This window comes from Anopheles nili, chromosome 3 (assembly GCF_943737925.1).
Source record: "Anopheles nili chromosome 3, idAnoNiliSN_F5_01, whole genome shotgun sequence".
Taxonomy (NCBI): Eukaryota; Metazoa; Arthropoda; class Insecta; order Diptera; family Culicidae; genus Anopheles; species Anopheles nili.
In genome coordinates, this window is record NC_071292.1 from 65,145,616 (window position 1) to 65,163,379 (window position 17,764).

Here is a 17,764-nt window from a genome sequence, read left to right on the forward strand (position 1 = left end):
ACTCAATCAATCGAGAGCCTGTGTGAACGTTTTATAATAAAATCGTGTACATTTGGACGACGTGGTGTTTTTACGAACGAACTGCTCTCGTTTAGTGCCTTTGAAGAAATTGATCTTTTTTTTTTACGTTAGCTAGGAGAACAGGTTTCAATAAGGCCAATGTAAGGTTTCCGTGAAGCTTTTTTCAGCAACTATTCATGCATGGTTTCTATTTCGAGCAACACGATCGACGGAAAAAAAACCATGTTGGTCTCTCATTTTTCTCGGAACCTCACTTTCTCTTTGTCTCTCTCTCTCTCTCTCACTTGCTTAGTCGTGACACTGAGCTTACTATTTTCGAATCCGCTTGCCAGCAGCTCCCAAACGGCCAATCATGACGTAGTTTTATGGAAAGGTAATCCGCTTACTTTCAAATCCCTTTTCCTCCCGCGAGGAAGGTGACCATGACGGCGCTTTTCCAGCATTGATACCGCTCCTGTTGCTGCCTGTTGGCTTTTGATATCCATTTTTCTAGAGTCATTCGTGGAAGGCCGTGTGTGTGCAAGGATTTTGAGTTGTTAGCACACACATCCTCGTAGTGACATCATGCGATGATGATCTGTTTACGACAGCGCGATGAACCAATAATTGAATCCTGCACAAATCTCGAATCAGCCCGGCCGGAATGTACGCGTAGTTCCGGCGGAAAATCTCTTTATCATCAGAAATCACCGGGAGGTACGCGCGCGAGAGCTGGAACACCATCCGAGCTCTAATGGAAACGTGCGCAAATGTTGACATTTTGATGATGGCGCTCGTGCAAACGCACTGGATAATGGGCACCAGTTTTCGGTGAGAGTGTGTGTTTGCGGATGCTGCAAGAGCGTTAAGCTGCATTGCAAAGGCAGTGATGTTGGCTTTGATCGTTGCGTATTCATGGCAACAATGCCGAGTCAGGTGTTTGGGATGCGCCATGTGAAAATGCATTTATACCGACACATTACCGAATGAGCAGTTTTGCATTTATGAAAGAGGGAAGCTATGGGTAAAAAGCGATCCAATTTTCAATATTTTTTTGCTTTATTTAGTATTTTGTGGTGTTCAAGAAAAACGCCATGAGCTTGAGCTGAATTGTATTAAGATAGTGTAGATTTAATTTGAGTGAAGATCAACACGATTTAGAATACAGAATCCAGCCCTAGGACTGTATCTATGGTGGTGTGCTTTGAAAGGAAAATGAACTGCCCGTTCAATTTATTCAAAGCACAACCATCGTTTCGTCCCATCGTTAGCTTTTCGGCCTCACTAACGACGCTAATAAGCGACCCGTTTTTAAATTATCCTCCACCTGCTCGGGCTCCAAGCTTCCAAAATGGATGCAAATTTTCGATACCGATCGCCACGCGCCATAAGCTGCGAAATACGATTTCCGAAAGTGCCGGCCGAAAGTGCGGGAATCCTGCGATCGTTCCGAAGCACGGTTTGCCGGATTCCGACCGGAAACCGGAAGCCCCACCCCTCCCCCAACAAGCAGTCTGTGACTTATCTCGGCATCACGGTAGTGGCATGCGCTCAAGCATCGAAAAAATACCACTTCCACCTTGCACGCGAGGAGGTGGTACCACTAATCGTGTTTTACTGCAGTCGCAGCTCGGTGTGCGAAATTATCCACCGGACAAACACGGCCCACTAGGGCGGCGTACGGTGGTGAGAGTGAAAATAAAACCAAAAAAAAAAACACAGCGAAAGAAACGCCTTTGCTCGCAGGTACGCCAGCCATCCAGGACCGGGATCCAATTTAAGCTAACGAAGATAAGGACAAGCCGGTAGGCGAGCCACGGCCGGCACCATAAAGCAGCATGCCGCTACGCGAACGCTTGGCGCAACTTCGGTATTATTTTCCAATTTGCGTTAATCGTGCTCAGTTATGTTTCGCGATGGCCTCCCCGCAGCCAAGGTAGGAAGGAGCGAGTTTTCTCGCTTCACTTTTTTTTTTGTTTCTATTTTCACCGGTCCAGGAAGGACCGTCGCCAAAGTCGATAATTGTGCTTAGCGAAAATTTCGCAATTCAATAAAGTAATTAATGCCCTCCGGAAGGCGCGTCCAGGCGTCGGTACCTTTCGCTCGTGGCCGCGGCACGAGCTGATTAGAAAGTTCAACCGTGAGTGAGATGAACCGATAAGCCGCGCCGGGGGAGTAGCTGGAAGCCGAATATCAAATTAGACAAAATGTATCCTTGAAGCTCGGGGCTAATGAAATTTATCACCCCTTTCCGTCGGAAGCGAGCGGCAAACAAAGCGAAGCGGCCGAACGAAAACGCTGGTGTGCAGGTGAAATGGTATGAAGAAGAAAATCCACTTTCCACAAAATGTTTTTTAAAAGCACCCTTTTCCAAGGCAAGCTAATTCGGTTGCAGTTCTCAACGAACGGACGCCATTACCGGGCACAGCGATCCATTGAACTCAGCTTTCGAGTGAGTTTTCAATTTTTCATTGCAAGGCAAAAAAAAAGGAGAATGGGGCAAAATTTCAGCCAGGTAGCAACGGATTGGTGCTGACAAGGCAGAAATGTCCTGATGTTTTTTTTTCTGTTATACTCTCGTCCACTCGGGTTCTGAGTGCACTTCAGGGCAGTTTTCCTCATCCTTTCGGGAAGGTTTTTTTTGCTTCTTTCATCCCTCTGTGTCTCTCGCTCTCTTCAGTCTAATGGAATTCGGTTGGATTCGATGATGCACAACCCCGAGTGTATGTGTGTGGGTGTGTGTGGGAGGGCATTAATGAAGGAGCTTATCCCTTTCGGCGAACCTCCATCGCTTCGACGTCATTTGCCGCACCTTTGCGCGCGTAAGTACGCTTTTATGAACCGGAAGTTCCCGTGATCAGCCGTGTAAGCGCCATTTAGGACGGTTGAATCTACGGATGGGGACGCCGTCCAGTGCTGCCCTGTTCGGTGAAACCCATTTCCATTTCCCACCCACAGGCGAGGGAACCTCAAGGACCCCGATACTGACAAGGGGTGGAGGGTTGAACTGCGGTGTGGTCAATTTCATTCCGCCTAATCCGGAACGAATGTTCGTTTTAATTAAAACTTGTTGCTACCTCGTCTGCCACGTCCCGGCTGGCTACCTGTTTTAATCAACCCTCGTCTATTGAGTGGCGCCTCGTTGGGCAGGGCTCCTCCGCCCATCCACCCACCTTCCGCAAATGGCCACGTGGCGTTCGGACAATCAGCGTGCCTCAATATGGCGCACCGTCTTCACTTGCTTCGTGGTGGATATTGCAAAAACCCAAAAAAAAAATCACCCACACAAAATGGCTGTGTTAAAGTTTTCAAATACCGCGCTCCGATTTCGGGATCGTTCCGGGCAGCTGCATGGCGATGAGTTATATATTTTTTTATTTTCGCCCACTCCCACTTCCATTTCGCTTCCTGCTTTGGTCGCCCCCCGGCACCATTGTCCTGCTGGTGGTATTGAATTTTACTTCCTTGGGATTAATCAACGACGCAGCCGTCCAAGGGGAGAGGATTAGCATCCGTGAACCCGAAACACGATCAGCCTCGCCTGGGTTAGGCGGTAACGCGGGGGGGGGGGGGGATGAGGCGGTGGGTGCGTCAAATAAGCCCCGAATAAAAAGTCACACCCCGTGAGCGCGGGGGATGGTCACAAGGGTGTTAAAATATTGGCGGTATTCGAAAATTGTTTCGCACTCGCGCAAAACCCGTTTTGGTTCCGCAACGCTCACGAAAAAAGGGCTTCATTATTCGAACGTCCGCGCGGTGTGGGTGGACTTTTGGGCGCCGGAATGTTAATAATTTCTTGTTAATGCCACCCCATTAGGCTGCTCGTTAGAGCTCGCGTATCGATGAAAAGTTTTTCAAACTGGGCGGGCGCTGGCGGATCGTTTGGTTGAGCCGGGTTTTTTGCACTACCAAATCGGCGCTGCTTGAAAACGCAGCTTAAATTCCATTCTCAACTGGCCGTGACAGCAGGACGGTGGGTGGAACTTGGGTGGAAATTAAATGCCAACGAGTCCTTAACATGGTCATCATCGTGCAATCTGTGCGCGAGTGGAAGCAGCGAGGTGGAAAACTCTGAAATTCCTCACCCGTTCACGCCCGCTGGGGGGCATAACAAAAAAAAAAGAAGTGAAATAAAAAATTCCCGACGTGAAAATGATGGAGTTGGAACGAGTTTCCTTTCCCGGACGCACCAGCACGGGCGATTGGTATGAGAAAACAGCAAAAAAAAAAGACTCGTTCGAACTAGATTCCCCCCCCCCGACGGCGTATTCTAATGCAATTTACAGACGCCCGTTTCCGCCCGGGCTGGAAAACTTTCGCCGATCCGTCCGGATCGTGCGTTTTATTTCGCGCGCTTGGTTTGTTTTTTGTTTTTGTTTCACAAATTCCAACCTAGCCAGCGGGCTCTCGTTCCCAGCTCGCCGCCGAGTGCATCCGGGTGCAAGGCGCACTGGAAATGCGACAGTTGCTCGAGAGTTTTTCTCGCCCGTCGGGTTGGCAATCGTGTGTTGTACGTTAAAATGTATGCAATCGTGGGGTGGTTTTTTTTTCTTCTCACCAACCACCTTTTTTTTGTATGTTCCTGCCCAACTAAGTGCTCCCGTCGCCGGAGGTCATTCGAAGAATGTGCACTTTTTCCGCCTACCACTGCGTGCTGCAACCGCTCGAATAGGTTTACTAGCGGGTAGAAGGGTTTGTCCTACGCAGAAGCATTCCGTTTGCGCAACGAACGCCCGTTAAGGATGATTTTTTTTGCTTGTTGTTTTTTTCATGGTCTTCTAGCGCTTTAATGGTGTAATATTTCTTTTTTTCACTTCCGGCTAACGAACAGCCCGCCCCTCGTGGGAAGTGAGTTTCTTAATCGCGCAGTTTTCTGTGCGCCAAAGTTGACCAGCTTCGTTGCTGGGAAAGATTTTAGTCCGCGCTGGGCCTGGTCCGATCATCCTCGTCTGTATCCTTCGTGCTCTAGGCGCTCGAATAAAGTTCTCATTTAAGTTACTCGCGCTTGGGTGCATGGTGCTGGGTCTTACTTCTCGGCAATGGCCGCAGGTTGTGCTGGTGCTGGTTACAAATGCACTTTCAGAGCTACTTTTAGTTGCGACAGAAAGAATGGTGGATCGACAATTGCCACCGTTGCTTTAACTTTAATGTTACTTTAGCACTGAAACTTTACACCGCAGAGATCGTTCGTATTTCAATACAATCCATCTTTTAGCTCGAATGCATTGCTGTTCACACATCTTGTTTCCACGTGCGTGAACAAGAGTAATCTTTGATTCCTCGACCCATAACCTAATGATATCATCCTTCGATAAGCTTTCACCTGGTTCGCTCGCTCTCGTTCCACTGTGTCCATTCAAATCAATTCGAACTTTTTTTCAACCAGTGCGGGCCCTCAAATCTCTTTTAATACACCTACTCGCTCCCTCACGAACAGCGGTTCAATTTCACCCACCAGAGAGAGAGAGAGAGAGAGAGAGTGGAATGGTTTTCATAATTTACCTAATCGATTGGCCCGAGGGGCTACGATCCCGATGACTCAATTAACAGCCACGGCTGGTGATAAGCGTGCAGGCCTTCCGAGCCTCCGGGAAATCAACCACCAGCAATCGGAGGCCACCCTTCGATTAAATCATTCAACTTGGATCCTTCCGGTGGGAAACTAGGGGTGCGTTAGGAAGGAGAGCAAAAAAAAACACAACAGACCCACTGGATGAAGTGTTTGTATTTTCGGTTCCGTTCATGCCGATCCTGTCCCACCATCGGCGGGATTGCGTGCCGTTTGCTTCACACCTCTCTGGTGTGCTGGTGACGAGAAAAGTTATGCCCTGCAACTTGTTTCCGGTTGTGTGGCAGACGGAATTGATGGTCGAATAGGATAGGAACGAATGGCACGCACGAATGGCTGACCTCGGCCACCAAGCCACCCTTCGGTTGTGCAACGATCATGCGAAGGACGAGATAAATGAGCCACCACACTGGATGCCAGTTCGCGGAGCTTGGACGGGAAAATTAATTTCACCCCGAATCCTCCGATTGCAGATCCGAAAGTTGGCTAAAGCTCCGCTTGAGTGGGCTTCGTTCGTTCGTTTGTTTTTTTTGTCGTTGTTGTTGCTCGTGCTACGTGGCGTGCCTTGAGCGAGTGAGCGAAAAGAAACACTTATGCGTTGTGGTTTACGGGCGGTTTCGGTATCGGACGAGGGATTAGTTGATGAGGGGTTTGTGGCTCGGCACTAAGTCAGATAGATTTATCATGGGAAATGAGAGTTGTTTTCCGGGCGCAGTATGTGTGATTACGTGAGATCCCCTAATGCGTTGCTGATGGCGAGAGTTCGCAGAAGGAGTTTGATACATTTTGTATGAAGTTTTTCTTTTTACATTGCAATAATTAATTTTTGCATGCCCAAAAACCCACAATTGAACCTTGGTTCCACATGATGGCAATCAAACACCGAAGACATATGAAAAAATAGTTAGTAAAGAGCTGAACTAATGTGTTTTAATTTAAACACCATCCCGTAGCAGACAGACAATTAATTACACTGAACACCCTGCTGGTCCAGCTGCCAGCTGCGTCATTGCAACTCATCTTTGGATCATTTCGAGCAACCTAGATCACCAAAAAAAAAACTGTCAACTACTCAACCGGCTGTGGGATGTGTTCCATTTGCTGATAAAATCTCCCGAACTACTACAACTGCCGCCCAGTAACGGTTGCGCAGTGATGTACACATCGGTACATCGAGCCAACAGTGAACCAGCAGCATCGGCTCCGGCAGCTGACGGGGTGCCTGGCAGCGGTGGCCAAGAGAAAAACTTTCTCTATCAGCTGGCACACCGGATCGTCGCACGGGTCTGGTGGTGCGCCGGTTGTGGCAAACTTTCGGGCATAATTAAGTCTCTGAATAGTAATTAGGCGATAAGGTGTTGGCCTAATAAATTTCAACAACTTTGTCCATTCATCAAGCAGGCACAGTGGCGGGTGGCAAAGATGGACAGAAGTAGTGCTCGAAAGCCGTCCGACCCAAGATGGCCTTAGTGTGTCCTTGGAAGCGCAGGATCGACCCGATCTTGGGGGAAGGTAAGCATACGCTAACGCACGACGCGAAGGTGGCGCAATGGTTGGTTTGTAAGTGAAATGGAGTCATCTAGCCCTAACCGAGTGGCGGGTAGATTCGTGCGATAAGATTAAACCAGCCCGCGAGCACGGTTCGGATGTTGGTTTTAAGGGTGTTTTGCTTTCGCAGCTCAACCTTCCGAACGAAACAACAACCGCTGGTGCGAGAGCTAAGTAAGGATAACTCATCTATCAATCCATCAAGCGAAGAAAGCGTAGAAACAAAAACGTCCCACATAAATCGGGATAGAAAAAGGACGTGAGTTTGAGCATGGCCGGTGGGTGAAGAAACGAAAAATCGGCTTACCTTTCGACACGAACACGTATATGCTGGCGGGTTCGGTGTTGCTGGCCGAGCAGGTGTAGTTGCCCGAATCGTTGATCTGCGGCTCGCGGATAATGAGACGGCTCTGCGTCCGCGGGCCGGGCGTCGTCTCGATGCTGATGTCTCGCCTCGAGTCGTCGTAGTTGATCATCCGATCGTTGCGCTGCCAGTACACGTACTGGGGCGGTTGTGGACTCTGCGAACGAGCGAACCGAAGTATCCATCTGCATTAGTATCGCTGATTTCCTTGGAGGGCTCTTAAGGTGCGCCACTCGTTCGCTGCCGGTCTGAAAGCGGTTCGATGTTACCCGTCCAGCTCGGGCGCTTCATCAATCTCCCGCTTGGAGATTGTTTTATGGAAAGGTCAATCAATTTAGGAGCCCAACCTGACGGTGCTTCCATTACGCCTGACCAGCGTGTCGATCCAAAATGAACCGTAATAATCACGGTGTAGCGTAGTGCGTGCACATTGCTCTTTTTCACACCTGATTTTAGGGCGATTTTTTCATACATTACACCTAATGCTCACCGTCATAAGGTGCGAATGTGCGTGTTTGCTTGCAGCCTTCCGTTAATTTGATGGAAAATAATATCCCATTCCGTACACTATAATAATAACGCATAAAAGTAACGCATTGTACGCAGGCAGCACGTACGTACAACGTTTGATAATGCTCCCGAGAAACCGAAGGGTGGCAATGGAAAATGGCAAGCGTCCTAAAAATTCTTCGTGACGCGACGAAATCATTGCCTCATTATGCGGCAAAAAAGCTCACCATACCAGATGAGAGCGTTTTTACCCCCATCTCGAGCGCGTCAAGACAATGGACGCATTACGACCGGAACAGGCATGCTAGAGCGATCCTTGCGAGCTGGCGAATGGAAAGGAAGCCGACGAAACGAGCAAAAAAAAAAAGAAATACGAAACCAAGCTTAATTTCCTGCCCGGCGTTTTCTGGGTGGGATACATGAATGGAAAATCAATTTCCTCATTTTCCACGCCATAGTTCGGTGGTGGCCGGTCGCAACCCAGCCAGGCAGCGTGGGGGATCGAAACGAATGAAACGACACAAAATGGCACAAATAATGGAGCACAACCACATGAAGCGCTAGCGTTTAACTCTTTCAATTTGAAGTTTTCACATCAGGATCGGGCTCCTGGGGGTTTGTGCGGCGTTTGTGCCGCCAGGTCCGCGCTTATTTGCCTGCCCCGTGCGTCCTGGAGCGCGGTGGCGCTCGTCAGGATGGGCTCCCGAAGGGACGGGCGATTGAATTGAACGCCTTCGGTTAGCGCACCAGCCGCGAGGTTAGCTTCCCGAACGTGTGCTTGTGGCGTGGTGCTCGAGTTGTTCATTCCATTCGCATCCGCATTCCCGGATCGCGCGCACCGTGGCAAGATCCGGCGATCGATTCATCGGGCCCAGGATTCCTTAGTTAGGATGATTGTTTCAATTTTACCCGCAAGCGCGTGGGAGGGAATACAACGGTTTAAAAGAAAAAAAAAAGGCAAAGAACAGCTAGCTCAAAAGAAAACCAAGAACTAAAGCGCCGATCGAGGGAATTTCGAAGCCAAAACCCCATTTCCATAACGACCAGCGAACATTAAGCGTAATTGGAATTCGGTAGCGCTTTTGACCAGCTCGTTTTTTTTTTTTGTTGTTGCTGCCTGGTTTCTAGTTGAACTTGAATTGGACTTGAAACGGCATTCCCGCTCGCCATTTTGTTGTTATTTCAATCGCAGACAAGCCATGGGAAAACCGCTATTGGAAACAATGGTCGTTGGTTAGATGGCCGTTTTCGCCTGACAAAGCGCAGAATGTGCAGTTTGTGTACCGGTTATATTTTCTTGCTTTAAATTTCCGCTCGCAGTCCGTTACCCTTTCGCTGGTTTCGGGTGTGCGGTAATAGCACGACCGAAATGGTTTGCAACCGACATTGCTCGTCGATTTACAGCGTAATTGCTAGTTAAGAAAACGTTTCCGTGCTGGTTGAGTGCGAAGGAATGTGATTTTTTGTTCGGCTGCTTTCGTCTCACGTTTTGACAAAGAGTGTGGCTAAATTGATTAGACAAGTTCAAGCTACAAGTTCAAGCTTGACACTTTGACGGTGAAATTTTTTTGTGAAAAACCATACTGTAGCGTATGTATCCGCAGGAGCACCATATTGGAGTTGAGTTGTAGCAGAATACTACAACGCTACAGAAGTAAGAGTGTTCAAATCTTTAGCTTGAATATCAAGTATACGTTATTAGAAGAACAGCAGGTATAGTAAGGAGCTTTTGTTCATAACTGTATTCTGGAGCTAGAAAGCTTCACCGAAACCCGGCTGCATGAGCTCAATCAAATTAAATTTCACACCGACTGCCTGCTCAAATTGACCAATGAAGCATTTTCTACTCCCCATTCAAATAAAGAAAATTTAAACCAAAGGAGCAAAATAAACCATATTCCATGAATACCAAATTCCCGAGGCTACATCGGAAGCGGGTATGAGATAATGTGAACAAACGAGCAAAACGAAACCAGCGATACATTTAATTAAAATTCAATCTTCTGACCGCTCCGACGGCAGTGCACTCACTTGTGCTTTTTGGTATTACCCGTACTCACGGGTGGGGTTTTTTTTGTATGCCAACGTTGTAAAATGCATTGCTTTTAAGGCAGACCAAAGCCCGTCGCTTTTCATGGTAGAAGCTTTTCATTGGCCGAAAAATCATTTAATACATACTCTTGAGTGCTGAAAGATGTGAAGGCAACGTACTTTGCATAGGCTGCAAAAAAAAAGCTAATGTAACTTCGCAGTAATCGATACTGGCGTTTGTGCAATTTCATAATACGCTTTATCAGAACATCAGAAGCAATCATATTTTTAAGCACAAAAAAAAAACCGCTGCCCCCCCTGCACGTGTACCGAGCTGTAAACTCTAAAAAAAAGTAAATGTATGCTTGGTTTACTTTGAAAAATTTGCTTTGATTTTTACATGAAACACAAAAAAACACATATTAAGAACAAGACCGTAAAATTAAAACCGAGAACAAAGCGGTGAAAGAGAGTCAAACAAAAGCGATTTTTTTCGCGTGGCAGAAGGGAAAAAAATCAAACAAACGAAGCGATGAAAAGGAGCTTGAAAATATCATTGGCAAAAGCTGAAATCCCTTTGACCGGTTCGCAACCATTACGAAATCATGGTTTTGCAGCGTTTGGGTTTTATGAATTGTTGGTTTCTCTGTGTAATCTTTTTTTTTCTCGCCTGCGCCCTTTTCTAGCGGATTTCATGAGACCCTTTTGCGTAAGTTCTTGCAGACTCGGGCCAAAGCAGCGGGCGGTGCCGCAACCAGTGCCAATGTTCGGCCAGACCTCGCAGCCGTTCGATTGATTCGCCGATCCACAACGACCGAGTGTACGAGTGTGAAAATATAAAAAGAGACCAACGAAAAAAAAAAACCGGAGAGATATTCTCGTTTGCACCGCTCCGTTAATATGGAATTAAAAAAGCTTACCGTGAAGCGGGGAATGCACTTCGCCCCTTCGGGCGCTCTACTCGATCGCATGGGTGGAAAACGAGGGAAAAATAACCAAAACCGATGATTGCGATTCATTTGCCGTTAAGGTTTTGGGTTGGGCGGTGGGTGCTTTGCCACGAAAAGTAAGACAATTTGGGCATCGATGGGTTTGCAAATCGATCCACCGAGAAACGGCAGCCGTCTGGAAAGTTTGACCGTTCGTTTGTCGTTCGCCACGGGGCCATCAATTTCATCGGCAACACCCAATTAGGCCCCACCGGTAGATTACGTTCACCCTCGCGTTCGCTAACATGGGAGAAATTTTAAATTGAAACGCGAAGAAAAACAAGAGACAAGAACAAGAACGATCCCACCTGCTCCCCATAATGGGTTACCGATGGAGGGAGCACTTTGGTGGCGCATATTTTCAATCGAAAGTGCCACTTTGGGATGGTTGGCAATTAAAGAGGAACTTTGTGGGGGTTTTTTTTTTGTTCGCTGTGCTCAACACACTACCCCCCCGGTATTACTTAAGCGTTATTAGCACCGTCACACGGTGACACGTCGTTGGGTAAACCCCTCGGGTGGGGGATCCTTTTTTCTTTGCCAAAAAGGATCACAATTTAGCGAGCAAATCCTCGATGCAGTGATGTGGTTTTATTCTCGCACGCTCGAGATGGCACGCACAGCCGCAGGATTTAGCTTGAGCCTTCGACAATTTGTTCTTATCGATTGGGTGCGCTTGTTAATGGTTCCACTCAAGCCGGACGGTGGCAGAGCGCACGTGGCGATACCATCACCCGGCACTGCGCGAAAAGCTGCTTAAGGAAGCGAACCTTTTTTTTTTTTGCTGCTTCCATCCTCCTTCTGCCAGGCGGCTCTTGATTCTTGATTGTTGCCGTCTCCCTGTACCGCCGAACAATCGCACCAGTCACAAGCCCTAGCTGGGGAAGGCGAAAAGTTGATTGGGCAGAAAATCGGTTAGTCGCACAAAATGGCGAACACGAAACGCTAGGTTTTGCGGAACTGCTGTCCAGCCACCGGCCGGCATCGATGCGATAAGCGTAATTTGGTGGGCGATAAATTTTGATCAGAAATGCGTTGCTGCGCGTTGTATGCTAGAATTCTTCGTTGCTAGCATTTTTTTTTGTTGCGATCCTCGCTAGCACCGGCCAGACCTTCCAGTTGGGCTAATTTTTTTCCTTTCCTCCCACGCAGCGATAAGACGACACCCAAAACCCGACTGCCGATATGGAGCGCTGTTATCTTTTCAGGCATTCCCCATCCTAGCATGTTTGTACCGTGATTGGAACAGATTGGTTTACATGCTTCATTACGGAATGGTAACGTGCCGGAAGCAACACCTTCACGTGGGAGACTTTTACAACAGCAGTATAAATTGCGACAACGAAAGAAAGCTACGTTTCGAGCTGTACGGAAGATTAGCAACGTGGCAGATGGGGTGCAAGAAAGCACGGATTGATTGATTTTCCGAGAAGAAAAAGGACACTACCGATAACGGGAGTCGGAAAATGGGCCTTCCCGTGCCGTACGAGATGGTGTGATGAAGAGATAAAAAAGAGAACAACGGTTTGACACTCCACCTTCGGGGCAATGTGTCAATGAATTGTTAATCATGCTTCCGATGCCGGTACCATCCATCTTTTAATGGATCGCACAACCGTGCATGCAAATCCTTTTGCACAACGTTACGGCTTGTTAGTTACAATGCAAACTTTATCTCCACGCTGGTAAAAACACGCGCTGCAAGCATCTCCGTAATCGGATTAGGTATTGGCGCACAAATAAGATTAATTGTACAAGCATTAAATATTTTACATCAAGCTTGCTGGTGAAACAGAGCGCATCTTTCGGCAGGAGAAACGTTCACATCGATGAGCACACGGCAACGAAGCAGCACAAATGGAATCCTTCTCTGGAAGCGAGTGGGAAAAATCCCTACCACGAACGTTGCTGGGTGGCGTTCCTGCGCGTTCGTCGTTCGAACGAACCGAACCCAAATAATAATCCGTTTCTTCCGAAAGCGAAGATGGCGCACCCTTTAACGCTTGAGTGGTCCCAGAACCACGAGAGAAACAAAAACCCCAGCGTACCCAAGGGTGGGTGAAAATCGTCGAAGAAAGCTTAATATTCGACCGATTTGCCCGCTCGATGAACTGGTAATAAATATCCGAGCATTCGAGCATGAGTGAGCTGACCGTTCAAAATCCGCACGCGATCGATAGCCATTTGCCGCACAGGCAGGAGCTTTCGGAGCTCGGAATCATCAATTATCGCTTTTATCACTCAATTCACTGCACAATAATGAACAACCGGACCGGAAGTGGACTGTCGAGGGCATTCGGGTGTCTTTTACTCCTTTTTTTTTGTTTTGCTCAATCGATTTCAGCTCATTGTTTCCTTTCGAAAACCATCGAGTAGACCAGCGGGTGTCGGTTTAAGGAGAGAGTTAGAGCAACGGTGAAGACAGCTTCCACAATGGCGAAACTTCGACACCTTCGTTAAGGGGCTGTGCTCGAAAAGAGCGCGAAAGAGCGTGAAAATGAGAGACAACATGAACCGACGAAAGATTTCGCGCAGTTTCACCTTATTGTACGTTTTATCGACCTTCCTGTAAACCGAGCGTGGTAAGCACCAGGACCAAAGGGATCCTGCCACCGAGGCGATGTCTGTGCGCTTATCTATCGAAGAGGGCGTTAACACGCTGTGCAACGCTGTGGCACCACAGCTAGCGACCGAAGTAAGTGGTGATTGCGATGAAGAAGAAAAAAAAACCCCAGAGCTTTCCGATGAGAGATCGAGGCAGTCAATAATGGCGTTTCTTCGGCAAGCCGAGGTACAGCTGGGAATCCATATTTCACCCCCGGGAGCTGCGTTTTTCATTCGCCATAATAGCCCTATCGGGGATGAAAAATCATCCCACACATCCTTTCGAAGGACGCGAAGGAAGCTGTTCACCCTGCTCGGACAGGGTGGCGCCACAAGGACAACGTGGCCCACACGAGGTTGGGATTTAGGGTTGGGTACCAAAAATGGCAATTTTAAAACCTTCGCCCGGCAGTGCGCTTCCGTGAGAAGCGAAAACTCGAGTGGCGGGTTTTTTTTTTATGTGTGTCTTCGTTTCGTCCTTCGACACCCATTCGGTGGGTGCCATCATCCGACCGGGCACTAATTTCATGCAACGTCGATCGAAAACTATTCCGCCGAAAATAACCATAATCTCGTAGCGAAACGAATGGAATGCGGACGTGCGGAAGTGCATGGGCATTCGATGGGCGCTGGCGCAAAGGCTTAAATCGACCGTCCGAAACCTACTTCGGTATCGTTTGGCAAAGGAATGATGAGCTGAGATTGCGCTCGAAATAACACGCTACTTCACTTTGGTCCCGTTTCCGGCCGGTGTTGTCGTGTACGGACGGTACTAAACCGCACCCAAGCCGATCTCGCGCCATGACGTGCCGGTGCCGTTGGTGTACTCTGGGCCGGTAGATTAGAGCCTCAAAGCTGCTGCTGCTGCTTCTGCTGCTGATGCTGTTCAGTGCGCTACCGAAACCCGTGTAAGTACTCTCACGTTTTCACAGGAATTTCGGAGCGTCAAGCCTTCGCCCCTGGTCGGTGTCGAGCAAACGCTGGGCCGGCTTTTTGGATGGTAATCTTATTAAAATAGTTCTACAAGAAAAATGCCCCACACAGAGGTGTGGGTGGTGCACCACCGAGCAGCGTGTAGCGGAGAATGCACACGAAGAAGCGCACGTTGAGAGTAAAGTAACTCGACGAAGCGTCCAGAAACAATATCCCTCCAGGTTCCTTGTCGATGATGGGAAATTCGGCCGACCGAGGAGGCTACGAATGGAATTCCCGTCATTGGGCTAGCGAGTGAGTCTGTTGTTATTTTATGATTTGTTCTTTGCTGCTATCACTCCATCGCTAATGCTACGTTATCCTATTTCCGAGGCGATTTTTTTGGTTGAAACTTTTTTTCTTGCCAAACCCGCGCCCGAGAGTTAGTAGAATTCCGCACCAGTTTGCGTGTTGGTTTTTGGTGAAAGTACAGAAAAGCAACCCGCACACGGTACCGAATGCGACGCTTCATGAATTAACGAAGGCGCAAAGCGCGCGCGCGCGCATGGAACCTACCTTCTCAATTATGCAAACTAAATTGATTGTTGATCCCATATCCACGTGCAGCTCGCCGGAGCCGAGGATGAACGCTTCCGGGACGACCACTTGCAGGTTCACGAAATGCGAAATGATCCCGGTTGGTGTCGAAACCTGTGGGAAAAAGGGTGAAAGTGAAACAAAAGCATAATAGATTAATGGAGAGTTTCGATGGTGCATTTGCATTGACGTCGTGGAGAACAAAAATAGCTTTTTTTTCGATGAATATTTATCGAACAGCTAAGTAACCTATCAAATTGGTTCTCTCGTCTATTTTTCCTAATTAAAGAAATAGTTATATGCCTTTATCTGGACAGCATAGAAGCTGTTTTTCTCCGATCTAACCACAAACAAAACAATCAACGGATTCCTATGGGAATCTGTTTCGTAATTTTACTGTTGCTCTTCTGAAAGTACGATATGTAATATTTTAAGCTGTTGTAGCTCCATTCGAGAAAGGAAGTTGGGTTGCTTGTGGTAGGTGTTTCCTTATGTATGACGCAGCTTTGGGAATGGGAATCCCTTTTCCACCGTAGCATGGAGCACTACCGAGAACAATAACAAATTTGTGTGCTCACTTGACAGGCACGCTCTGGGAAGCGAAAGTACAACGTAGTGAGGTGTGGCTTAACAGAGTGATCTGCATGCACCGGATACGGCACCAGAACAAGCACGGGTGGCGTTATTTTGTGTTATTCTTTTTTGCCCACCCCACACAGCAAATGCACTCGAGAAGATTTACCATGTAATGCTAGTTCGAATGATAGAAAACACTCGCCCCAGGACCGGGTAGGAGCAGCAGTAAAAGATAGTAACATTGCGGCAATCTTAGCTCCCCGAGCGTACGTGAAACTCCCCCATCGGTGGAAGCCTGTTCCTGGAGGATTCCGCTCGCTGAAAGGTAGCCTTTCGCCAAGGATCATGCATATTCCGTACTGCGGCGCAATGCATCAGCAGTGACGGTAACATAATTTATGTGAAAACGTGATTGAAATACGATCGGGGAGCATGCTCTAATCCAATCAGCTTCGGGGAGAAAGTGTGCCGTTCTTAGACAATTGCCGCCCGATTCGAGCCCGGGAGAATGCTCGTCTCTGGTGAAAGCGAACGGCAGACCGAGCTTGATGAGTCGAGCGGTGTAATTTAATTGAATCCTCTTAACTTATTCCGCACCGGATTGCTTCTTTCGATGGGTGTAGGATAGAGCTCTACCTTTAACCACTTTTTATAATGGACTTAAAAATGAACTTAGCGAATTTCTATAGTCTACAGAACTCTAAGAACCAATTTGGTTTAAAGCAACATGTTCGAAAAACGCACCGGTATGTGAGCTAACGGCTGGTGAGAAAAAGCGAACATTCTGCAGCCGAGAACAGGGGGGAAAGATTTAGGAATAAGTAATTATTCTAAGTGATTCCGAAGACCTCGGACGGAGCGACTCGGAGACAACACAGGGGCCAAGAAAACCGCCAGGTTGCACTAGCCACATGGGATTATGATTTATTAAATGCAGCATCAGCCCCGGGACGGGAGATTGTTCTGTGATTTAGTATTTATAGCGCTTGTCATGGTCGTTACATCGGGTACTGTCGACCCGGACCCGGTTCGAGCCATTCCCTGCATCAGCGCCGCCTCGGGCGGCCAAATGAGGTCGCAAAAGGGCAATCCTGATGAAATGAGAAATTTGCATAAACTGAAAAGCATTTGCTACGCTGCCACCGGTGCAAGCGGGACGAGCGCCTCTTTGGGTTGCGTTTCTCGCAAGTAACCCGGACGTGGAGTAAGCTAATCAGGCGTAGCTTCCAAGACCTCGGCCGCAAAAGGTGCACGCAACCACTCATTTCGTGCCCTTGGTTCCGGGTACTTCCCACGAGCAGGATGTTCCCACTCGGGTCTAGATCACCTCCAACCCGGCACCGAGTGTGGTCAACATCAGCATGAATAAACCACGCTGACCTGGTGAGCCAGGTGATCGGAGCCATTTCAGCCAGTCCGAACTTTAGAGCGAACGATGAACCGGGTGGAGCTAGGCACTTCTCGTCGCTTACACTTAAAACAACCGACTCTGCCGGTAAGGCGACATGATTTGCTCACTTCCCTACAGCAGTTACCGGTGAGGTTTTCCGGTTAGTGTGCCGCCATGAAGCATGGGGGCCGAAAGAGCTATGTTTACCGGCAAGTAAATCATCCGAGTGATATCGATGAAACACGAAAACGAAGTTGTCGAGAGAACGATGCACCATTTTTTTTATATGTGTCCTAGAGTAAACCGAAATCGATTGACATGTTAGTCAAATATTTTACGGGCATTATTTATTCAGCTATTTACAACTCCGGTCACCTGTGTGGCAGCCTGGCCGGAAGAGCACTCGAGCTTTGACCGAAAGGTCGATAAGAAATTATTTGCCCCTCAATCAACTGGGCTATTGAGGAGGTTAGGTGCCGATGATAGCAAGGCGATCTCCGATGGATTCGGTGAACCACAATATTTTCAATAATTCAGACCGTAAAACGAACCATTCATGAACGATAACAAGCCAGATGCGTAGTGTGTACTGAGCAACATTTCGGCTGGTTTTTAACACATGTTTTTAAATCCGAAATATCATATTACAGGTTTCATAAAGCAGCTTTTCAGTG

General features: G+C 47.9%; 1 protein-coding gene across 1 annotated transcript in view; it reads right to left on the minus strand.

Moving 5' to 3' along the window:
- Positions 1-17,764, minus strand: part of LOC128726584 (zwei Ig domain protein zig-8) — a 106,095-nt gene that overhangs the window by 15,633 nt on the left and 72,698 nt on the right. The window contains exons 5-6 of the mRNA XM_053820399.1: positions 15,104-15,238; positions 7,425-7,638 (exon numbers count right to left, since the gene is read on the minus strand). Of these exons, the coding sequence (XP_053676374.1) occupies positions 7,425-7,638; positions 15,104-15,238 (349 nt within the window). The remainder of the gene's footprint in view (positions 1-7,424; positions 7,639-15,103; positions 15,239-17,764) is intronic.